Source organism: Chiloscyllium punctatum, chromosome 1, assembly GCF_047496795.1.
Source record: "Chiloscyllium punctatum isolate Juve2018m chromosome 1, sChiPun1.3, whole genome shotgun sequence".
NCBI classification, from domain to species: domain Eukaryota; kingdom Metazoa; phylum Chordata; class Chondrichthyes; order Orectolobiformes; family Hemiscylliidae; genus Chiloscyllium; species Chiloscyllium punctatum.
The window spans coordinates 23474390-23500139 of NC_092739.1; the positions used below are offsets into that span (position 1 = coordinate 23474390).

The 25750-nt window shown below is 39.7% G+C and overlaps 1 protein-coding gene across 1 annotated transcript in view; it reads right to left on the reverse strand.

Annotated features, from left to right (window-relative positions):
* Window positions 1-2221: 2221 nt before the first annotated feature.
* Window positions 2222-25750, reverse strand: part of ablim2 (actin binding LIM protein family, member 2) — a 407210-nt gene continuing 383681 nt past the window's right edge. Inside the window, exon 22 of the mRNA XM_072577791.1 lies at window positions 2222-15830. Coding sequence (XP_072433892.1) covers window positions 15717-15830 — 114 coding nt within the window. The 3' untranslated portion in view covers window positions 2222-15716. The remainder of the gene's footprint in view (window positions 15831-25750) is intronic.

The window sequence follows — 25750 nt, forward strand, 5'->3', positions numbered from 1 at the left end:
AATAGCTTAAGTGAATGGGTAGCCGGAGTTCAATGTAAGCAAGTGTGAGATAATCTATTTTGGACTGAAAAAGGATAGATCAGGGTTTTTTCTAGATGGTATGAAACTAAATACAGGCAATGTCCAAGGAGACTTGGAGGTTTAGGGACACAGACTTTTAAATATTGCAAATGGATGCGAACAAGCAAACCAATGGAATGCTGCCTTTATATTTAGCAGATTGGAGTACAAGGATGCAGACATTATGCTACAGTTATACAAAACCCTTGTTAGACTGCCCTTGGAGTACTGTGAGCGGATCTGGGCACCACACCTTAGGAAGGCTATGTTGGCCATGCAGGGAGTATAATGTAGGTTTACAAGATTAACACCTGGGCTTCAGGGGCTAAATTAGGAGATGTTATACCAATTCAGTCTGCTTTCTTTAGAGTTTAGAAGTTTAAGGGGTGATCTGTTCGAAACCTTTAATATATTACCAGGAAAATACAGGCTAGACTTCCACTGGCTGGAGATTTTAGAACCAGGCAGGCATAGTCTGAGAATTAGGACCAGACTATGTAGAAGAATGTTAGGAAGCACTTCTACACAAAGGGTGGTAGGGGTTTGGAGCTCTCACAAATGATCAGTTGTTGATTTTAAGTCTGAGATATATTTTTGTTAAGCAAAGGTATTAAGAGACATGGGTCAAAGGCAGGTAGATGAAGTTAGGCCCCGGATCAGCCATGATCTCATTGACTGGCTCAAGAGAATGAATGGCCTACTCCTGTTCCTAAGTTCCTATTTCTTTCTTTAGTTGTGTTGCACCTTGGTCAGACACTACCTGGAGAACTGGGTGCAGTTTGGTTCCCTTACCTAAAGAAAAATAGACTTGCTACATAGAGAATTCAATAGACGTTCATCACATTAATCTCTGAGATAGTGGGATTGTTGTATGAGGAGAGAGGAGGAGACTGGGTGTGTATTCCTTAAACTTACAAAGAAAGAGGGGAAACGTCTTAGAAATATTCAAAATTTTTACAAGGTTTCACAGGGTGGATGTTTATATTTCACCTGAGTCTAGAAACAGGGGACAATCTCAGGATAATAGTACAATGAGGAGGAAATTCTTCATTCAGACGGTAGTTAATCTGTGGAATTCTCTACCACAGACAACTGTGGGAGCTCAATCACTAAGAACATTCAAAAGAAAAATTGTTAGATGTTTGGAGACTAGTGACATCAAGAGACAGGAAGACATTGTGGGAAAGTTGTAATGTAGTAGAAAATCAGCCATGATCCTATTGAATGGTGGAGCAGGCTCAATGGGTTGCATAACCTACTCCAGCTCCTAAAGTGCTGGATCCCTCATCTCTTAATTCAAATAGATTTTGTATCTATCAGCTACAAGCATGTTGAACAGAACAGTTTCGAGGGGCTGACTGGCCAACTCCTATTTCTTACGATTTTACTGCTAATTGTATAATTTTCTCTAATGCCATGATGTTCTCTTATAATTATGTAGCTACTTCACCCCATTTTCTTTCTCCTCTCTTCTTTCTAAATGTGTTACATCTTGCAATACTTAAATGCTATTGCTTTAGCCAGTTTCAGTCATCCCTATCAAATGTGGATTCTCTCCACATACTATGCCTCCACTTCCTTTTGAATATTCCTGATGTTGCTGAAGGAACAATTTACAGTTTTGTTATCATTCATCTTTGTTTGTTTGTAATAATTACTTTATCTTTATGCTCTGTCTTTATCCAGTGTCTGCCCATTCTCTTTATTTCCTCCTCTTTTAGTTTGTCGTTTTCTCTTGTGGGCGGCACGGTGGCACAGTGGTTAGCACTGCTGCCTCACAGCGCCAGAGACCCGGGTTCAATTCCCGCCTCAGGCGACTGACTGTGTGGAGTTTGCACGTTCTCCCCGTGTCTGCGTGGGTTTCCTCCGGGTGCTCCGGTTTCCTCCCACACTCCAAAGATGTGCAGGTCAGGTGAATTGGTCATGTTAAATTGCCCGTAGTGTTAGGTAAGGGGTAGATGTAGGGGTATGGGTGGGTTGCGCTTCGGCGGGGCGGTGTGGACTTGTTGGGCCGAAGGGCCTGTTTCCACACTGTAAGTAATCTAATCTAATCTAATCTAATCTAATCTAATCTTCTGATTGTACCGCAGAATGAATTCACACAAACTCCATTTATTTTGCTCACTCACAGCCAAATAAAGAAAGAAGTAGCTCAGACTGGTCAAGGAGTTAATGATTTATTAAATAATAAACAAGATACTTTAATAAAGTTTGACAGAAAAAACTGCAAAAACAAAATAAACCACAATACAGATGTACAATGCCACAAGTATGTACATTAATTACACATGTGGTCACTTTGTAATCCGTGGCTCTCAATGAGAAATGGCATTAACAGACTGTGCCAGTCCAAGGAAAACACGAAAAGTTGGTCTGCATTTTCTTAAGAATTCTGTGATCTCCCTTCTCAGAGTGCTTCATCACAAAACCACTCCCATGCATTCAAAATTAATATAGTTGGTGGCCAAAATTATAATCATAACTAGATTCAAATAAAATGAACAGCAGTATTGAAGATATGCTCAACTCACATGTATTTCATTACATCTGAAGCAAGAATTTCTAAATGTCATCACTACTACAGTTATTCACAATATAACCTGGGCAGTGTGATTGCATATTACATATCACGTAACAAAATAATCTGGTAGTAACGACAGTACTATTGTAAAAATGGACAAATAGGGTAACAAACGATGCGTAAATGTTAATAGCTTTTAATTGAGCATATATTGGTAGCTGTCCAGTTCATGTAACCTTAATGGCTGGTCAGTACAACAGCAATGAATTATATCAAATTAGCTTGTTTCATATGAATGATGCTATTACCATCTTGCTAAAATCAATGTACATATTTGAAGTCATAGTACACAACAAGACATTCACTAAAATCAGATATATCAAGTCAGTTTGTCAATAAACTTAGTATCAACAATTTCCATGTTAAAAATAAAAAGAGAAAAGCATTGACTAAATGTTATCAGGTTGTTAACTTCAGTAAGTAATGCAGGATGCCTATCAATGAAATACTGCTCCTGGGCCGAGTTCATTAAGAATCTTACTTGGCTGCTTAATTCTTCCATCCAAAAGCAATGAATAACTTATTGGCATTGCATTTATATCCAAGTACATAAAAGACAGAACATTATTGCAATGTCCTACTCAATCAGTGAGTCCATAAAGTATGTTTGGAGTTTTGAAATTAGATTTCTCATGGAAGAAAAGTTTTTGGTTTATGACTACATACAGCTTGCAAGTAGGTAAAATGAGCCAACTAAAGAGCTCATTAGCCTACACAGCTATTTCTCTATATTTCAACATGACTTGTCTTTTCAAATACATCCTTTTCCCCCCTCACTTTCATTTACTCCCCTGACAGTAGCATAGGATTTTTTTTTACTGATTTATCTAAATACAATCCAGTTACATCTTTAAGATATTTTCTTCAAAGCAAAATTATCAAGGTAATTTTTAAAAAGTCTGCTAAGGTGACAGGACACTAAAAATTTAAACTTGAGAATTAGCTTTGAGCATAGATTACTTAAACAGGAAGACGTGCCATCTTTTTATGGTAGCTAACAAAAGCCCTATAATTAAATTAAATTTTCCATGAATTTGAAGCTTTATGTCAAAGAGTGACAACGTTTTCAAGATAATATTTGCCAAGAAATGAGCTTGCTATTATAGAGCCCATAAATTGAATTCAGAATACTAAATAATGAATTAATCTGCCATTCTACTCATCATATCCTCAAGATGAGAGATAAGAAACCTTTGTTTGGATATGTGTGCTGACTGGATGAAGCTCGGAGAATGGAAACAAGAATGAAAGGCAGATAATTATCAGAGTGTTAACTTATCAGGGGTCTTATTGTTTTAATTAATCTATGTTAAACCTGACTGCCTCTAAGCTTAACACAAGGTGCCTACGGTCAAATATGTATCCTACTGAGGAACATTTTTTCCAAAAGAATCCCCATGTGGCATGTAACTCAATATGACCAGGCCATAACCACCACAGTGTTGCCCACTATGTTTTATATAGACAAGCATTCTGACCTGAAGGGCCTTCGACAACTCAGGGTGATCCATCTCATGGAGCAACTGAAAAAGGCATTAGGGTTTTCTGGACTGAGAAGGTGCAAATTTATTTTCTCAGAACAAGACTGCGTTTTATAGCTACATGTACCAGGAAGCAAAATAATCAAAGCATAGAGAAAAGTTGGTTGCCCCATCATTTCTGTGAACATATAATCCAGTCAGACTTTACTTCATGTTTATTGCTCAAAGCCAAGCAAATTGGTCCTTGTCAACAGACATCTAATTCCCTACAGAAAATTATAATTGAGTCTGCTCCCACCACCTTTTCAGGAAGTACATTTAAGATCGTAACCACCTGCTGGGTTAAAAATATGCATGTTTCCTCTGCTGATTGTTTAAATTAATTATCTGGTAACATTCCAGCTGCCATTGGAAAAAGTTTCATCCTATTTATTCCAACAAAATGTTCATTTGTCTAGAATACTTCAACCTAATATCCATTTAGCCTTCTCTTCTATGAGCCTACATTCTCTCGTACCTCTACTTAGCTCATCTCTTCCTCGTCCCCAGCACAAACTGCTACATACTTTTAAGGCCTTGACATTCTTTCTGATATGTGGTATACAAAATTGAACATAGAATTGCTGATACAATGAGTTAAAAGATTCACTGTAATTTTTCTACTTTATGCTCCTTTTCATGAAGGCAAAAGACCCTAATAGACTTATCAAACTGAGCTGATACTACTGAAGATTTATTTTCTTGAGATGTCACAGATCAAGGCTTTGGTTCCAGACCACATGGTCTACACATTCATCCAATGTAGTGAAGTAAACCAGGTACACCAACTCCAGACCCCAAGCAGTGAAAACAGTTTTGAAATTCCTTTTAAATGTCACAGAACCACAGAAAATAGGTGCATGAGTAGGCCATTTGGCCCTTTGAACTTGCCTCACCATTCAATGTGATCATAGAGATATACAGCATGGAAACAAACCCTTCAGTCCAGCTCGTTCATGCCGACCAGCTATCCTAAACTAATCTAGTCACATTTGCCAACATTTGGCCCATATCTCTCTAAACCCTTCGTGCTCATGTACTCATCCACATGCCTTTTAAATGCTGTAATTGCACCAGCATCCACCACTTCCTCTGGCAGCTCATTCCATATACGCACCACCGTCTGCATGAAAAGGTTACCCCTCAGGTTCCTTTTAAATATCTTCCCTTTCAACCTAAGCCTATAGTTTTGAACCCCCCTCCCCCAACCCTGGGAAAAAGAGGCTGGCTTTTCACCCTATCCATTCCCTCATGATGTTATAAACCTCTGTAAGGCTCACCCCCCTCAGCTTCTGACGCTCCGGGGAATATAATCCCAGCCAGTTCAGCCTCTCCCTATACCTTAATACTGCCAACCCCAGCAGCACTGAGACCAGAAATGAATACAATATTCCAAAGGTGGCCTAACCAATGTCCTGTACAGTTGCAACATGACATCCCAACTCCTATACTTAATGCACTGACCAATAAAGGCAAGTGTACCAAATGCCTTCTTTACTACCCTGTCTACTTGCAACTCCACCTTTAAGGAATGATGAAACTGCATCCCAAAGTCTCCTTGTTCAGCAACACTACCCAGGATCCTACCATTAAGTGTACAAGTCCTATCCTGATTTGCCTTACTAAAATGCAATACCTCAAATGTACCTAAATTAAACTTGCTGCTGTCAACTTTGTGTCTGGACCAGGGATGCCCAGATGTAGAAATCAGATGTACATACTATTTCATGCATAAAACATACCTGTTTCATACCATGAACTGTTTACAAATGAGAGTATGAGTGTACTAATTAGGAGTAGAAGTAGTGTGCCATTCAGGCCTTGTATCTGCCCTGCCATTCAATCACATCATATCTGATTTGATTGTGGCCTCAATTACACATTCCACCTAACCCTGATAGATTCTTAACTAATAAGAGTGAGAGCTTGTTTTCCTTGCCCCTCACTGCTCTTTGGGGGAAGAAGGTTGCACTGATTCTCAACCTTCTGAGTGAAAGAAATTCTCCTCTTGTGCATCTTAAATGGAGAGTCTTAAACCCAGTCTCCTCATTGCAGTCTCTCCCAAAAGGGGAAATATCCATTCAGCATCAATTATATCAAGACCTCCCAGAAGTCTATGTCTCAATAGGATTACCTCTTATTCTACTGAACTCCCATTGATACATGCTTAATATGTCCTCATTATGTAACAACCCTTCCTAGATATCAGTTGACTAAACCTTCACAGGTTAGCTGAAACCTTTGCAGAACGCAGGAATTAAGATTCAACCCCACAAATCCAGAGAGGCTAGAAATCATGCCCAATATATTAGAGTTTTTGCTCACACTCCCACAACTGTGAATTCCACCAGCTAGTGCACTTTGAACCAATGTTCCCCCAGAGCAATAGCCTGATTAACTGTCTTATTTACTTGAGTAACCAATTTGTGATCTGCCGGTTTGCACCAGGCAGAGATCTGTTTAGCCAGTGGTACTGAAGGAAATGCCAGTGATCTTCCATCCTTAACAATATTAGGGCTTAAGGCATGCACAATGGCCAACTCAGGAGACAATCACAGAATGATAGCATAATTACGGTGCAGGAGTCCATTCAGCCCATTGTGTCTGCACCCTGTCTCCAAATTATGACAGGGTCAAGCTCCTGCCTTTTTCTCATAATCCTGCACATTAATTATTTGAAAAGAAATAATGTTAAAGGCTGACCTCTGACCCTCTATCCGGGAAATTGGTAACTACCATAAAGATTGTTCAGAAATGACTTTGGAGCAGCTGCTTGCAAACACAAACCTTTTTAAAACAACGTACAATATTTACAAAGGCATGTAGGAATGAGCATTCAGAGAGCCCTGCTGCTGATAATATATGCTACTCACATTTAAAGATGTAACCATTATCTTAGTGAACATCAGCTAAATGTTCCATTTCTCACTTGCAGCTTAACCCAAGAACTAGCAGCAGAAGTAGGCAATTCAACTCCTTGGACCTGATCTGCCATTTAATATGAGTATAGCTGATCTCATCTCAGCTTCAATTCCATTTTCTTTCCCACTCCCTTTTTTTTTAACCCATTACTAGTTATAAGTCTCTGTATCTCCTTAAATCTATCCAATTTTTCAGTGCCCACTGCGAAGTCACCCCTCAGCCTTTGAACGCTCCAGGGAAAATAGTCCCAGCCTATTCAGTCTCTCCCAATAGCTGAAACTCTCCAACCCTTGCAACATTCTTGCCCATGATTCTTTGAGGGAGTTAATTCCTTCTCATCTCCCATTTAAATAAGACTGTAAGGTGTTGGAGTAGAATTGGTCCATCAAGGCTGCTCTGCCATTCGATCATGGCTGATCTGTTTCTCAACCCCATTCTCTCGCCTTCTCAATGTAACCCTTGATTCTCAGCCTTAAACCATGACCTCTCATACTAGATAATCCTCACAAGGAGAAACATCCGCTGCATATCAACTTTAAAGGAAGGTCAATTTTTGGCAGAAGTGAAAATGCATTCTCTCCCCTATCATGCCTTGACAGACTGCATGGTGCTGCAGCAATGAAAACAAAATGTTTGGGCATCTGTGTACCACCTCATTGTCATTGATGGAAGATACACTCTGAATCCCAAGAAAGCTAGTATAAAAATGTGCTTATTGTTTAGTCAAACATAAGGCAGGGCCTAGGCAGTTGGAGCACTTTTCAGATTTTCAGTTATCGAGTCATAGAGATGTACAGCACGGAAACAGACCCTCCGATCTAACTCATGCATCCTGACCAGATATCCTAACCTAATCTAGTCCCATTTGCCAGCACTTGGTCTATATACCTCTTAAGCCTTCCTATTTATGTACCCATCCAGATGCTTTTTAAATGTTGTAATTGTCCCAGCCTCCACCACTTCCTCTGGCAGCTCATTCTATACACACACCACCTTCTGTGTGAAAAAGTTGCCCATTAGGTCCCTTTAAATTATCCCCCCTTACCTTAAACGTCTGCCCTCTAGTTCTGGAACTCCCACCCCAGGGTAAAAATCTTGTCTAATTACTGTATCCATGCCCCTCATGATTTTATAAACCTCTATAAAGTTCTCCCTCAGCCTCCGACACTCCAGGAAAACAATCCCAGCCTATTCAGCCTCTCCCAGTAGCTCAAACCCGCCAAACCTGGCAACATTCTTGTAAATCTTTTCTGAACCATTTCAAGTTTCATAACATCCTTTCTATAGGAGGGAGACCAGAATTCCATGCAGTGTTTAGGCCATTTTTGGAATAATGTCCTGTAGAGCCGCAACATAATTTCTCACTCCTGACCAATAAAGGCAAGCATACCAAATGAATTCCTGATGAAGGGCTTATGCCCGAAATGTCGATTCTCCTGCTCTTTGGATGTTGCCTGATGTGTGCTTTTCCAGCACCACACTGTCAACCAAGCAAACCAAATGCCTTCTTCGCTGTCCTATCTACCTGCGACTCCATTTTCAAGGAATTATGAATCTGCACTCCAAGGTATCTTTGTTCACTCCCCAGGACCTTACCATTAAGTGTATTAGACCTGCCCTGATTTGCTTTCCCAAAATGCAGCACCACATATTTATCTAAATTAAACTCCATCTGCCAGTTGGCCCATTTGATCAAGGTTTCATTGTACTTTGAGATAGCCTTCTTCGCTGCCCACTACACCTCCAATCTTGGTGTCATCTGCAAATTTACTAACTATACCTCCTAGGTTCACATCCAAATCATTTATGTAAATGATGAAAAGCAACAGACCCAGCACCGATCTTGGTCACAGGCCTCTAGTCAGAAAAGCAACCCTCCACCACCAGCTTCTGTCTTCTACCTTTGAGTCTGTTCTCAAATGGCTAGTTCTCTTTCTTTTTTATGTGATCTAACCTGGTCAAATGCCTTATTGAAGCCCATATAGATCACTTCCTCATGAATCCTCTTTGTCACTTCAAAAAAAACTCAATCAAGGTAATGAGACATTATTCCTCACGCACAAAGCCATGTTGACTATCCCCAAACAGTTCTTGCCTTTCCAAATACATGTACACCCTGTCCCTCAGCATTTCTTCCAAAAACTTGCCCGCCACTTCTTATCACTCAAAGCACTTGACATTGTCTTCTCACCTAGAAATAAAAGCAAGATTAACAAGTCATTATAGTAGCAGCCAAACAGAATTATTCTATCTTTGCTTATTTATTATTCATCAAAACTGCCAAGATTCCACTGGAGTTCAGAGACAGCTTCAGTTGTCCACTTTTATAGATATTTTCTAATCAACCTGCTCAGAGATGTTATTACACATCTCTGGAGCAAGTGGGATTTGAGCATGGGCTTTCTGGTCTAGAGGTGGGGACACTACAGCTGCACCACAAGAGACACCCCACTTTCCACTTTTATACAGGTAATTGTGTAATCCCACTTACATAACAGAACAAATGTTTTATATTACTGCATGAAAAAAAACAGAAAATGCTGGAGAAACTCAGCAGATCTAGCAACTTCTATGGAGAAAGGAACAGTTTTAGGGGATTAGGTCTGGATGGGATGCTCTTTGGAGGGTTGGTGCAGACTCGATGGTGTAGGGATTTTCTCATCCTATGATTTTGAGCCCAGTGACCCTTCATTAGACATGTTCTGAAGAAAGATCACTGGACTTGGAGCATTAACTCTGTTTTTCTCTTCAGAGATGCTGCTGGACCTGCTGAGTTGCTCCAGCACTTCCTGTTTTTGGTTTCAGATTTCCAGCATCTACAGTTCTTTGTTTATAATCAAATGTTTCATACTCCTTCATGAATTACTTTTTATGACAAAGAAAAATTACAGATGTTGTCAGAGGAGCAGGAAAGCATTAAATAGTTAAATTAAAATAAAATCTGATAGTCAGGTCACTTGTGGGAATGAAGTTGATGCCTTGCAACTTCAGCATGTTGAGTTCTTCAGGGCAGGATTTTCCCATGAACTTCAACACGTTGACATGGGATCAGGTGGCAGTTCCTAGGCCCGCACTTGCAGGCAGCAAGACCAATGAAGCAAATGCCCCTGAGGTACCATGCTAACTCTAGTTTTAATCTCACCACCCTATCATGGGTGACTCTGCTGTTCCAGGGTCTGCCAGCCCAATCAGAGCACCTGCAGAACTGAAACCTTGGCACTCAAGGAAGTGGGTGCATCTCATGCAGGTAATGCCCTCAACATGGAGATAACCTAAGGGCTGGAAAAGTAATAATACAAAGCAGGGAAGAATGCAAAAGGTATTGCGGAATGGAGGGGAAAGCCCTCTGAATGGATCATAGGAAGGGTAGTAATCTTTCTTTCCTCTGAGCCAAATAATACAACATGGAGTCCCCAGCTCTAATGAATCCCCAGCCTACTTTTATTGAGCTAGTAGCCTCCTCCAGTAGCCTGGCAAAGAGGGCATTTGCATTGCTGGCAAAATGCCAGTGAACACAAAAATAAACCCGTTAATTCTTGGGCCATCAGTACTAAATTGGCTTTCTGTCTCTGAAACTGACAGCTGCTGCAAATCCTAGGCTGTTGCTGGGAAACTTCCCAGCAGGAATGCATCAAGCAACTGTCATGATGCTGCTCTCTCCACTATTACCAGCCCACCACCAACCTCCACACCTGTAACCACAGAGTCAAGAAAATTCTGCCCTAATTTCCTGCAATATCCAGTCACACCAAGTACTAGCCAAGAGCATCCAGGCTACTTCTGGGTAGTTGCAAGGCTCTGCTGCTTGTCTATATTTGATGGAAACCTTTCTTTTGAATATAAGTAGAGCTGTACGACAAAAATTTTAAAATTCAATCTAATAATCATGAATAAAGTGATGACTGATTTTTGCAATCTGCAATAACTGTCCAAGTTGGGAAGTTAAATCATTCAATCGAGTGAAACATGACTAGAGAGAATATATCAATTAATAGATAAGGAGCTAGGTTATGTGAATTGGAATAGAAACTTTTCTCATAACTAAAACAAATGAAGTTTTGTTTAAGTGAGTCAAAATTCTATAGACATTTATACAGCACAACTGTTTTCCATCGATAACTGTTAAAAGCTGCAAGAAAAACAAATTTTACAGCTGTGGTTCTGAGAAACCAAGTTATATAAGCTGGAATTCACCACAAGACAGAATAAAATTCCCCCTATTTTGCAAAAAGACTGAGTATACAAGTAAGCCATTGAAATTTGAGAAAAAAAGCTCAAGTTTCCTTTGTAAATCACAAGAAGCAATACTGTATTTCAGTAACTTGACTTCAGCTTCGAACTGTAAGAGTACTACAGAAAAGTATTTTTAGAATGAAAGTGGTTTGCAATGTTTGCTGCTACACATTACCTTTTGCCACATAGGTATGTGAAACTGATTAGGGTCAGTTTAGTTTAAAGGGTATCTTTCATTGCCATTTGAAGGGAATTAGTCTGGTGAAACAGAGAAGTGGTACATAGCTGAGCTTCACAATCTTTAATTCATCCAGTACATGTATAAGAAACTGATAAAAATTTACAAAATATTGTTCTGAATGAAATCTGATTTTCTTTGTTTCAGTGATAATGAGATATATAATCAGTTGCATGACAAGTATTGTTATACATTTTATTCTGTCAGCATTGAAGAGTGTTTGGATTGCAAAGGACTGTTTCCAAGGTCACACAAGCATTTAAGTTTTGATTCAATATTTTTCTAATTTTTATTTGCACTACAATTCACATAAAATATTGATTTTTAATACAATAAAAATAATGCACTGGACAACTGTTTCCATATATTACCTATACTTAAGCTGCATTTAGACGATAAAGTATCGGTTGTACTGGGGGCTATTTTTGTTGTGTTGAGAATTAGTAGCTGCAAACTTCATATAATCTGTAGGAGGCATTGGAGGAGGTACCAGACTGCAGCAATTCATCAAACTTTTTACCACAGGCTGATTGCCTTTAAGCTTACAAAGAGCTGCTATTGTAAACAGTTTCTATAATCTATAGCTTGCGAAAAGTAACTTTCTACTGTGTATTCAAACCAAATTTTCTATTTTTCAGTTGGAGCCAACAACTAATAACCAAATTATATTAGAGAATGTAAATAACTGAAAACTACAAAGAACACATATTCCATTGTCTAACATTTACTTTGCTGTATTTTACACAACTTAACATACATAATTTGAAATACACCTTGCAGTATGAATTTTATTCACTTGAAATCTATACTAAATCACACTCATACGCTGTGCCATAATATGCAATTCTCGGCATATTTGTTTATGTTTTACTCTTACAATATTAGAGAAGGCAAATTTTAGGCTTTAAAATATAGTTAGAGCATAGCATACAACTACATGTGATTCATCACTGAACACCAAGAGCCAAACATAACTTTTCTTTGACGAGTATGTGATTATTATGGATTAAAGGAAAATACACCACATATCCATTGGTACGCGCTGAAGTGAAAATGACTAACTTGGATCCTATCATATCTAAATAATCAAGTAAGTTACATTGTATATTTAGCTATCCTAAGTTACTGAAAACCCACTACAGTTTGTGGTATGTACCTATTCACAATTGCTTTTGAATTATTGATGAGTATTAAATAAAAAAAATTCAGGAACATAGATTGGAGCTTTAATCTATTTATTGTAATTAATTGGAAATTTGAATATCTGAAACTCATACAACTCCTCTAAAATAGATCCTGTGCAAAACAAACGTCTTGTGGTTACACCAATGAAACTTGGTTACAACTGGTAGACGTAAGAGCTCGCCAGAATCAATGCAAAATGTTCATCCAAGAATTTCCAACTGCTTGGTAAGTATCTTCAATAAATTATTCTTTAAGGTACCTCTAATTCATGAATTTAGCAAATTCTGAAATAAAAACTTATAAAAATTCAGGCACTGGAAGTTGGAAACAGCTACTCCATGACTAATGGCACTGTGATCCTGGCTGGTGGTAAAATGTTTACATTGTGTTTACAGTTTTTAATTCTTGCCTTTGTTTTTTTGATTTGTTACAGACAGAAATAAACACCAAAGCATGATCTACACACATGTATTGTGTTAGTGTTCTTTTTTGTATGCTCTGTAAATATTTCAAAACAATTATGAAGGAGTAATTTTATGGATTGCTTGCTTTAAAGCCTTTTAATAGTCTGACCATCATGGGCAGTATGCCCAAAATCTCAATGTGTCTTGGCATTGAGCCAGGCTCCCAGCACCAGAACAAATTTGCAAAGATCACCTCTTCCAACCATGGACTGCAGAAGTGATCTTTCTTTTCTTGTTGTCACCATGAAGTAAAGTCCAAAACCTTTGCAATGGAAAATGCAATTACTAAAAGAATTTATAACTCATTCAATATTCACTGCAGTGAACCACAGACATTTAGCAATTCTGAGTTTTCAAAATAAACTTCTAGTGTTCTTCTGGTGCTCACTGTAAACCTTGACTAAAAGCAAAAATAATCTTTTGACTAAGCTCTTGGCATTTAGAAAAAAAGATTAAAGTATATGAGCAGTTCAGAGATTGAGAGGTTTTGGGGCAGATATTCCACGTTACTGAATTTAGAAAGAAATGGGATATCTTGAAATGTTCAGTGAAGTAAAAAAAACTGTTTGAAGTGTTAAATAAAATTATTTTCAGTTTGAAGCACTCATATCAGCATTAACCTCTTCCAGATTATGTAACTAATACATCATTACCCTATATTTTAAGAAGAGCACAGCAATGACTATTGTTTTCAACACACACTGTCTTGCGGCCTCTCTCTATTTTGACCAGCAAATCAGTGCCGGCTGAGTGCTATGGATCCATGTGCAATAGGAGCATTCACATAAAGTGTGAATTGTCGGTAGACACAGCAATAGTAACATTATACATTTATACATCTTTATAGTAGTAAAACATTCCAAAGTACTTCATAAAATCATTACCAAACAAAATTTGACTCCAAACCACATGATAAGATAGATGAAGATGGGGTAGGTTTTAATGATTATCAAACTGAAAAGAGGTGGGAGGCTTGTGGGGTGGTGGGAGAATTCCAGGGTCTAGTGGGACAGCTGAAGACACAGCTAACAGTGGCAGAGTGATTAACATTGGGTGATTATAAGGAATTGAAGTGGAAGGGTGAATCACAGGGCTCCATCAGATGGCCTGCTGATCATGGAACTGGATTTTTTGGTGGACTATGAGACTCGAGGTTGGAGCTTGGGTGGATGGATCAGAAGGCAGGAATGGGGTCCAGTCCTAGCGGTTGGAGATGTGAGGACTGGTAACAACAATGTATTGTTCATTCACATTTATATAAGCTAGAAACTTTGCTCAGAGGTTAGTGAGTGATATTACTGGCTAGCTTAGGGCAAACAAATGTTGCAGCCAGGATATGAAATCAGCATCAGAACTTTTATTTGGTTACAAAAAAATAATCATTTTTTTTCAGGCATGGGTAAAGGACCATTCTGGTTTGTCCCAACCCAACATTAATGTGCATACAATCCCTGCTGTCATTTTGGACATTTAGGAGCTAGTCCTTGAATTGGCATTCTGGCAAAAAAAATGGTTTTCCATTCTCAGAGCTTCATTATAATTTGGTTGCTTATTCAATTATATGTTCAAATTAATTTCAAGAACAATGTCAACTTCAATGGGTTGGCTGTTCTACAGCTTACTGAAAAAATGCCTGAAATTGGAATGACACCAACCATCATTAATACAAAAAGCATCTAGATCCAAATTTGGGCTGATTATAAATAGAGCCTTGCAAGCAACAGTCAGCTAACATGTCACTCCCACAGACATAATGCAGTACTTTATTTTATTGCAACATTTTAAAATATAGTCGCTGTGAGTAGTCTAGATATGCATTTAAGAAAAATGTTCGTGACATATTAATGGATGCTAATCTAGCAGATTACACACAATGCTAGCATTTTGAGTATATGCCTGTGTATACTTGAATAAAGTGCAGCATCAGCTTTGCTATTCTGATTTGCATCAAACAACTCTTCCATAGCTAACTGTGAGAAGCAGTCATGAAACTCACATCTACTTCAATCACTAATCTCACATTTCCAACGCTAGTTCCCTTCCCACCAACTAGCAATTTTTAGCAATAATCCACTATTGTACTAGAATGGTACTTAAGTATCTGAATCTTTCAATAAGATGATAACAAATTATTGCCAGTTGGAAGATTTTTAAGCTATTTTTGATCAAGATAAAGTGTACTTTGGATACTAAACCCCAAGCTGCCCTTTTCCCTCCCTCATTTGATAAGCAGTCCTATTATGCTATAGGTTAAATAGACAGCTATTTCTTAAGGGTTTTCAGCAAACAACAGTCGAAGCTTAGAGTTTAATGGCTATAATACTCGGCTTTTCATGCAAGGTTAGCAGAAACACAACCTGTAAGCCTGCACACATTCTCAAAGCTGTTCTCTTAATTCATCCATAATGAATTAACATACGATTTGTTCAAGTTCTGAGCACAGACTTTGTTTTCCTGGTAGGATCTTTTTGTCATGATGGACTTTCCCTGAATAAATTTATATATTTTACTGATCAAAAGAGCCGTGCTTTCTTCTTCATGTCATTTCTCTTCCATAGTGCGAGACGGTTAAATTCTTCTATAGTCAAACCAAACACCCGATAGAATTCCTCTGGAGACAAGTGCCGCTAGAAAAGAAATACATATTACTTTCAGTATTTATGCAATAAAAGAGAAAAATATTTATTAACAATTATTAGAACTTATAATCAATAAATGTAGAACATTTTAAATAAAACAATAATTTTGTTCAAAAAGAGACTGATAAAGAGTTAAATAATTTGGCATTAATCTGTGTTACTCTCAGACATTTACAGACCTGTTGTGCGTTTTCCAAAATTCCTACTTTGACAAAAAAAACCCCAGAGAACTGCAGATGCTGGGAATCAGAAACAATGACTGAAATTGCTGGAATAACTCAGTAGGTCTGGCAGCATCTGGTAGAGTTAACATTTTGGGTCCAGTGATTCTTCCTCAGAACTGAGTTTAGCTCAGAAAAGGTTGGGATATATGTTGAAGATGGAGTTGGGGGGGGGGGGGAAGAATAAAACGATAGATGGGAAATGAAACACAGAGAAAAGCAGTTGGGCAGACAAAGGAATGAGCAAAGGTCAGGCTGGTGGGATCAGTAATTGCTAATGAAAACCATTAGTAGCTGACAGTGTATTGTTTGTGGTAGCAGCCCATGTGATAACAAGGTTTGATGTATGGGGAAATGGATTAAGGACATGGGAGAAGTTGCTCAGCCCCTAAAATTGTTGAAACTCGATACTGAGTCCAGAAAGCTCTAGGGTTCCCAAGAAGAAAACAAGATGGTATTCTTCCAACTTGTGCTGAGGTTCACTGGAGCAACAGAGCAAGCTTGAGACAGAGATGTTAGCTAGGGACAGTTGTGTATTGACATGGCCAGCAACAGAAAGCTCTGGGTCATTTTTGTGGACAAAACTTAGGCATTCTGCAAAGCGGTTGCCCAGTCTGTGTCTCCCATGTCCTTACTCCAATCCCTGCAAACCAGGCCTTGTCATTCACACAGGCTGCTACCACAAACAACTCATTGTCAGCCATTAATGATCCACATTAGCAGCTAAACATCCTCCTATGCTGATATTTACTCATTCCTTTGTCTGTCCAACCGTTTTTCCCTCACTGGGCTCCATATCCACCTGTCGTTTACTTCTCCCTCCTTCCCTCACCCCATTTTCTGCATAGATACCAACCTTTTTCTAGCCACAATCAGTTCTGAAGAAGGGTTACTGGACCTGAAACATTACATTTTCACCATCATCACTTGGACAAGAACGGCAGACTGGGTCATTATGGAATCTACCTAATTAAAAAAAAATCAGAGGAGATCCATTCCACCAGTTAACTAATCACTGATTGAGATGGCAGCAAATCTACCAAGATGTCTGCAACTTGAAAGCAATGTTACAAATGTACAATCTGATATCATAGGTTTTAAAGAAGAATGTGACTGAAGAACATTTCTGCTTTAAAAGTTTGTACATTGGAAATTAAGTTTTAAAAAGGTCTCTTCAAGATGAAGGGCAACATCAAGGCATGTCTATTACAATGAACTTTCTCAAAGTGTACTGAACTTTGTCTTAGTTTCAAAGAAGGAAAGATTTAGGAATGTTCCAAGCAGTTGGCAACTCATACATTCTTCCAAAGCTCATAACAATTCTTCCTGCCTCAGCAGAAAGCAAAGTGGGAGCCATTCAAATTTACAACTAGGTCACGTGAAAAATTGATTGCCTCAGCTCTTTTTGTAGTCATTCACAAAAAGTTTCAGCATTTATTTTCCATCCTCATTGACCCTTGAACTGAGTGACCTGCTGGGTAATTAAGAGTCAACCACAGACCAGGTAAGGATGCCAGATTTCTTTCTTTAAAAGGACATTCATTTACCAGATGGATTTTTATGACATTGGCAGTAATTTCATTGTTGCCTTTAGGCTACCTTTTAATTCTAGATTTCTATTGAATTTAAATTTCACCATCTGCCACAGCGGGATTTAAACCCCTTACATCAAAGCATTAGTTTGGATCTCTGGGTTACTAGTCCAGTGACATTACCACTACGCTACTGCCTCCACTTAAAAACAATACAGTCTAGCCCAAACTCTAAGCGGTCACATAACTTAATAGATGACTCATCAGTCTGGAGCAGACACTTTTGTAAATTGAAACTGTATAAAACTGAGTATACAGCCATCAGTCAAATCATCATACAGACTACACAGCAGAATTCCAAGCAGTCTGTGATTAAAAAAAAGCCTTTAAAGGCGAGTTTTGACTAAGGGAAGAACAAAGGAAAAATATATACTGAGAAACAGATACTGCTCTGTTGAAGATATTCAGGCAGAAAGTGTCAAAACCAAACTACTCATACAGCACAGAAACAGACCCTTCAGTCCAACTTGTCTTTCTGGGTGGATATTCCAATCTGACCTAGTCCCATTTACTAGTATTTGGCCCATATCCCTCTAAACCCTTCCTATTTATTTTGCCAACTGGCTTTTAAATTATAATTGCACCCACTTCCATCACTTCCTCTGACAGCTCATTCCATACATGCACCACCCTCTGCATTACAATTAACTCTCGGGTCAATTTAAAATTTTTCCCTCTCTCATTAAATCTATGCCCTCTCATTTTGGACTCCCCTACCCTGGAAAAAAAGATCTTGGCTATTCACCCTATCCATGCCCTTCATGATTTTACAAATCTCTATATAGTCCCCCATCTCGGTTTCCAATGCTCCAGGGAAAAAAGCCCGAGCCTATTCAACCTCTCCCTATAACTCAACCCTCCAGTCCGAGCAACATTTTGTAAATCTTTTCTGCACCTTCTCAAGTTTAACAACTTCCTTCCTATAGAAGGGTGACCAGAAGGAATCTTGTTTCCTTCACAAAATCTGTTCTCAGGACATTAATGATTGGACAAAAGAATTTAATGCATTTCTCCAAGTTTGCATATGGCATTTAGCTGGCAGTGTGTGCTGTGAGGAGGATGCTAAGAGGCTGCAGTGTGACTTGAACAGACTGGCAGAGTGGACAAATACAAAATAATGTTAATAAATGTGAGGTTATCCACTTTGGTCACAAAAACAGGAAGGCAGATTATCTGAACGGTGGCAGTTTAGGAAAGGTTGAGATACAAAGAGTCCTGGGTGTCATCATGGAACAGTTGCTGAAGGTGTAGCAGGCAGTGAGGAAAGTTAATGGCATGCTCCCCTTCATAGCCAGAGAATTTGAGTACAGAAGTAGTGATGTCTGACTGCGGTATTATGGGGCCTTGGTGAGACCACACCTTGAGTACTGCGTGCAGTTTTCATCTCTCAGTCTGAGGAAGGACATTCTTGCTATCGAGGGAGTCCAGTGAAGGTTCACCAGACTGATTCCCAGGATGGCAAGACTGCCATATGAAGAAAGACTGGGTTGACTGGGCTCGTATTCACTGGAATTTAGAAGGATGAGAGAAGATCTTATAGAAACATACAAAATCCTGATGAGACATCAGGATTTGAACTTAGTGGGAGCGAATGGACGGAAGTCTGAGAAGGTAAGAGATACAAAACCTGACCTCGTGGATTTGGAACTGGAGTTGAGCATGAGCAGATAGAGAGCAGCCTGGGAAGGTATGAGTGTCTGATTCTGAGGGGGAAACCGAAAAGTGACATCACAGAGAGCTGTGACTTGATTGGCTAAATTTGAATCTGTGTTAAACTGAATCTTGCTAATTTATTGGTTACAACTTATTTATTGGTCACAAATTGCATAAGCAGAGATAGAAAAACAGTTACAAATTTAAGAAAAACAAATTCAAAACAATTACATGAAATAAGGAGGGAGGGTCACATGATGTACTGTTTCTGCATGATGTGGGAGCTGGTGGACCCCACTGTGGTTCCCAGTGACCATGTCTATAATAAATGTTGGTTGCTGGAAGAACTTCGGCTCAGAGTCAATGAGCTGGAGTCTGATCTTCAAACATTGGGACACATCAGGGAGGAGGAGAGTTACCTGGATGCTGTGTTTCAGCAGACAGTTACACCCCTTAGACTAACTAACTCAAATTCAGCTGGTGGTCAGGGACAGAGGGTGTGGCTGGGAGTGAGGCAGGTAGATGGATCCAGGAGGTAGAATTATAGGTACGTCAGCCCCTGGCCTTTTCCAACAGGTTCAAGAGTGTTGTTCCCTGTGTGGACGGGAATGGGGACTGCAGGGAGGATGAACTGACTCACCGCAGCAGCATCATGGTGCAGGAAGCCATTCAAGTGGGGGTGGGGGGGACAGATGAGAAATATCAATGTAATTGGGGATAGTATTGTTAGAGGCATAGACACTGTTCTCTGTTACCAGGATCAACAGTCCAGAAGGTTGTGTTGCCTGACTGGTACTCTGGTTTTGGATATCTCATCTGGTCTGCAGAGGAACTTGGAGTGGGATGGCAAGATCCAATGGTCATGGTTCACATGGGTACCAATGACATAGATAGAACTAGGGCAGGGGTTCTGGTAAGGAAGTATGAACAGCCAGGAGCTAAATTAAAAAGCAGAGCAAAAAAGTAATAATCTCTGAATTACTATCTGAGCAATAAGCTAATTGGCACAGGGTCAGTAAGATTAAACAGGTAAAGGTGTAGGCCAAAGATTGGTGTGGGAAAATGGATTTCAATTCAGGAGACATTGGCACCAGTACTGGGGAAGAAGAATCTGTTCGGATGAGATGATCTTTTTCTGAACTGCGCTGGGACCACACTCCTAGTGAATCACTGTACACAGGGCTTTAAACTAAATTGGAGGGGTGCAGATATAGGGGAAATTCAAAAACCTGAATTGAAGGAGGAGGTAAGAGTGCAGAACTCAGGAGAGGTTATTAAAATCTCCAGCAGAGTCACAAATAGGACAGAGCGTATGGAAAGGGTTGGTAATCAAACTTCAAACCCACTGGACAAATGAATGACAATGAGAAGAGGGCCAGTTAATACACGACTGAAGGTGTTAAATCTGAATGCATGCAGTATAAGGAATAATGTAAATGAGCTTGTGGTGCAGATCGAAGTCGGCAGGTACGATGTAGTGAGCATCATGGAGAGGTGGCTGCAAGGAGAGAATGATTGGGAGCTGAATATTCAAGAATATACTTCCTATCAAAAAGATAGGCAAATGGGATTAGATTACTTAGTGTGGAAACAGGCCCTTTGGCCCAACAAGTCCACACCGACCCTCCGAAGAGCAATCCATCCAGACCCATTCCCCTACATTTACCCCTTAACCTAACACTAGGCAATTTAGCATGGCCATTTCACCTAACCTGCACATCTTTAGACTGTGGGAGGAAACCAGAGCACCCAGAGGAAACCCATGCAGATACAGGGAGAATGTGCAAACTCCACACAGATAACTGCCTGAGATGGGAACTGAACCTGGGTCTCCGGCACTGTGAGGCAGCAGTGCTAGCTACTGTGCCACCATGCCTTATTAGTAAGGACTGAAATTAAATCAATAGTAAGAAAGAATGTAGGGTCACATAGTGTAGAATCTTTGTGGGTAGAACTGAGGAACCACAAAGGTGAAAAAACCATAGTTGGAGTTATGCACAGGCCTCCAAACAATAGTTAGCAACTGGGGTGCAAGGTACACCAAGAGATAGAAAAGACGTGCAGGAAAGGCGAAGTTACAGTGATCTTGGGGGATTTCAATATGCAGGTGGACTGGGAAAATCAGGTTGGTAGTGGATTACACGAAAAGGAATTTGTGGAATGTCTATGAGATGGCTTTTTGGAGCAGCTTGTGTTGGAGCCCACTAGGGAACAGGCAATACTGGATTTAGTGTTGCGCAATGAGGCAGACTTGAAAAGGGAGCTTAAGGTGAAGGAACCTTTTGGAGGCAGTGACCACAATATGATTGAATTTACTTTGCAATGTGAGACGGAGAGGGTAGAATCAGACAAAATGGTATTACCGCTGAATTACCGCGGCACGGTGGCACAGTGGTTAGCACTGCTGCCTCACAGCGCCAGAGACCCGGGTTCAATTCCCGCCTCGGGCGACTGACTGTGTGGAGTTTGCATGTTCTCCCCGTGTCTGCGTGGGTTTCCTCCGGGTGCTCCGGTTTCCTCCCACAGTCCAAAAGATGTGCAGGTCAGATGAATTGGCCATGCTAAATTGCCCGTAGTGTTAGGTAAGGGGTAGATGTAGATGTAGATGTAGATGTAGGGGTATGGGTGGGTTACGCTTCGGCGGGGCGGTGTGGACTTGTTGGGCCGAAGGGCCTGTTTCCACATTGCAAGTAATCTAATCTAATCTAAAGGCAACTCCAGAGGTATGAGGGACAAGCTGGGTAGAATTGACTGGGAGAGGAGCCTAGCAGGAAAGACAGTGGAACAGCAATGGCTGGAGTTTCTGGGAGTAATTCAGGAAACACAACAGAGATTCATCCTGAGGAAAAAGAAGCATGGTACAGGAGGATGAGCCAGGGCAGGGATAGCATGAAACCAAAAGAGAAAGCATATAATGTGACGAAGGGCAGTGGGAAACCAGAGGATTGGGATGCTTACAAAGACCAACAGAGGGGAACTAAAAAAGAAATAAGGAGGGAAAAGATTAAATATGGGGATAAACTAGCCAGTAACATAAAGGAAGACTGTAAGAGTTTCTTTAAATATATAAAGGGCAAAAGAGAGGCAAAGGTGGATATTGGGCTGCTGGAAAATGACGCTGGAGAGATATATTAGTGGGGAACATGGAAATGGTTGAGGAACTGAATAGTTACTTTGTGTCAATCTTCACAGTGGGAGACACAAGTAATATCCCAAACATTCAAGAGAGTGAGGGGACACAGTACAGTATGGTTGCCATCACCAAGGAAAAGATGCTAGAAAAACTGAATGGTGGGTAAATCATCCAGACCAGATGGACTACACCCCAGTGTTCTAAGGGAGATAGCTGAAGAGATAGGGAGGCATTGGTGGTGATCTTTCAGGAATCACTAGAATCAGGGAGGGTCCCAGAGGACTGGAAAATGACTAATATGACACCCTTCTTTAAAAAGTAAGGCAAAAGACAGAAAATTACAGACCGATTAGCTAGTCAGTCATGGGCAAGATTCTGGAATCCATTGTGAAGGATAAGATTGCTCAATACTTGGAAGTGTACAGCAAAATAGGACAACGTCAGCGTGGTTTCATCAAGGGGTGGTCATGCCTGACAAATCTGCTGGAATTCTTTGAGGAGGTAATGAGCAGGTTAGACCAATGAGAGTCAATGGATGTTATCTTCAAGAAGGCCTCTTACAAGGAGGCGCACAGGAGACTACTGAGTAAGATAAGGGGTCATGGTGTCAGAGGCAATGTGCTTGCATGGATAGAAGCTTGGCTCTCTGACAGAAAGCAAAGAGTGGAAATAAAAAGGTCCATCTCAGGATGGCAGCTGGTGACAAGTGGTATTCTGCAAGGCTCAGTGTTGGGACCACAACTTTCCACTTTATACATTAACAATCTAGATGAAGGAACTGAAGGCATTCTGGCTAAATTTTCAGACGTTAGGTAGAGGGACACCTGTCTGCAACTTGGCCGATATCCCTCTAAGCCCTTCCTATTCGTATACCAGTCCAGAAGACTTTTAAATATTGCAATGGTATCAGCTTCCGCCACTTCATCTGGCAGCTCATTCCATACACGTACCATCCTCTGCGTGAAAAAGTTGCCCCTTAGGTCCCTTTTATATCTTTCCTCTCTCACCCTAAACCTTTGCCCTTATGTTCTGGACTCCCCCACCTCATGGAGAAGACTTTGTCTATTTACATTATCCATGCCCCTCATGATTTTATAAACCTCTATAAGGTCACAAATTTGGCAATTATACCTTCTGTCAGTTGAATGATGTAATTTCTATAAATGATAAACAATTGAAGTCGCAGCACCAATCCCTGTGGCACATCATTCATTATATTTTGCCAAACTGAAAATGACCTATTTACATCTAACCTCTGCTTCCTTCTATCCATGTCAATATGCTATTCTCTACACCAACAAATTTATCTTCTGCAATTACCTTTAATATGCTGCCTTATCAAATGCCTTCTGGAAATCTAAGCATAGTACAACTACATGTTTCCCTTTCACTACAGCACAATTACCTTTATCTCCTCAAAGAGCGACAACAGATTGGTCAAACATGAATTCCCTTTCATAAAACCATGTTGAGTCTTCCTGCTTATATGTTATAGTACCCTAATATAACTTCTTTAATAATAATTTCTAACATTTTCTCAATGACAGATATTAAGTTAACTGTTTTGTACTTTCATGTTGTCTGTCTCTGATTCTGGGGAAAAAAAATGACGTTTCAATTGAATGGGATTCTCCCTGAATCAAGGGAATTTTATAAAATTAAAGCCAATGTATTCATTATCTCACTAGCTACTCTTTTTCAGACCATAGGATGAAGTCCATCAGGACTTAGGCATTTGTCAGCCTGCAAGTCTAACAATTTACTCAATACAACTTCTTTGTTGATTGTACTTTTCCTGAGTTGCTTAAATGCAAATGGAATATTGTCCTTCATTGCGAGAGGGACGGAGTTTAAAAATTCAGAGGTTACGCTTCAGCTATATACAGTGCTGGTGAGGCCACATCTGGAATAGTGTGTACAGTTTTGGTCTCCTTATTTGAGAAGATGTATTGGCACTGGAGGGGTGCAGATGAGGTTCAGTAAGTTGATTGTTGAGTTGAAAGGGTTGTCTTATGAGAAGAGACAGAGTAGACTGATACTATATTCATTGGAATTTAGGAGATTGAGGGGGGGAATCTTATAGAAACATATATGTGGGGTGGCTCAGTGGTTAGCACAGCTGCTTCACAGTACCAGGAACCCGGGTTTGATTCACACCTTGTGTGATTGTCTGTGTGGCGTTTGCACATTCTCCCTGTGTCTGCGTGGGTTTCCTCCAGGTGCTCCGGTCTCCTCCCACAATCCAAAGATATGTGTGATTTGGAAATGCTGATCAGGTGAATTGGCCATGCTAAACTGCCCCATAGTGTTAGGTATGTTAGTCAGGGGTAAATGAAGGGTAATGGGTTTGGGTAGGTTACTCTTCAGATGGTCAGTGTGGGCTTATTAGGCCGAGGGGCCTGTTTCCATACTATAGGGAAATCTTTTAAAAAATTATGAAGGAAATAGGTAAGATATGGAATTCCCTGCCCAGTGAAGCAGTTTTTAAGGCCAAGATAGATGGATCTTTGAACAATAAAAGAATTAAGGGCCATAGTGAGTGGGCAGCGAAATGGAGCTGAGTCCACAAAAAGATCAGTCATGATTTTATTGAATGGCAAAGCAGGCTTAATGGGCCAGGTGACCTACTCCTGCTTTTTCTTATGTTCCTCACTGTCTTCTACCTCCTGATTTAGTGCTACTCTGGGATGTTACTTGTATCCTCTATAGTGAAGGCAGATGCAAAATACCTCTTAAATTCACCTGTCATTTCCTTATTTTCCAATACTAATTCTCTGGTCTCACTTTATTTAGGACTAATACTCATTTTGTGAACTCTTTTCTTTAAATTTTTATTGAAACTCTTGTAATCTGATTATTTTTCTTTTGCACTGCATTTTATCTCCCCCTTATTCAGTTTTTAGTCTTTGACTTTATTCTTTGATTTTTGTTATATTCTGGCCAATTTTAAGGCGTGACACCTATCTTTGCAAAACTATAAGCTTTATCTTTTAATTTGATACTATCTTTAACATTGATAGTTAATCACGGACTTTTTGGTTATCCTTTGGAGTTTGGTTCACTTGTTTGAAATGTATCTTTTCTATTCTGAATATCCCCTTAAGTATCTGCCAATGAATTTCTACTTATGTATCCCTTAACATAATTTGCCAACTCACCTTAGCTCTGATTTCATGCCATTATAATTGCCTTTATTTGAATCATTTAAAAATTCTTGGATACACTCCTCTCGCCCTCAAAACACATGTAAAATTCAATTGTATTACAGTCGCAGTAACCTGGAGAACCTTCACTGTGAGATCATTAATA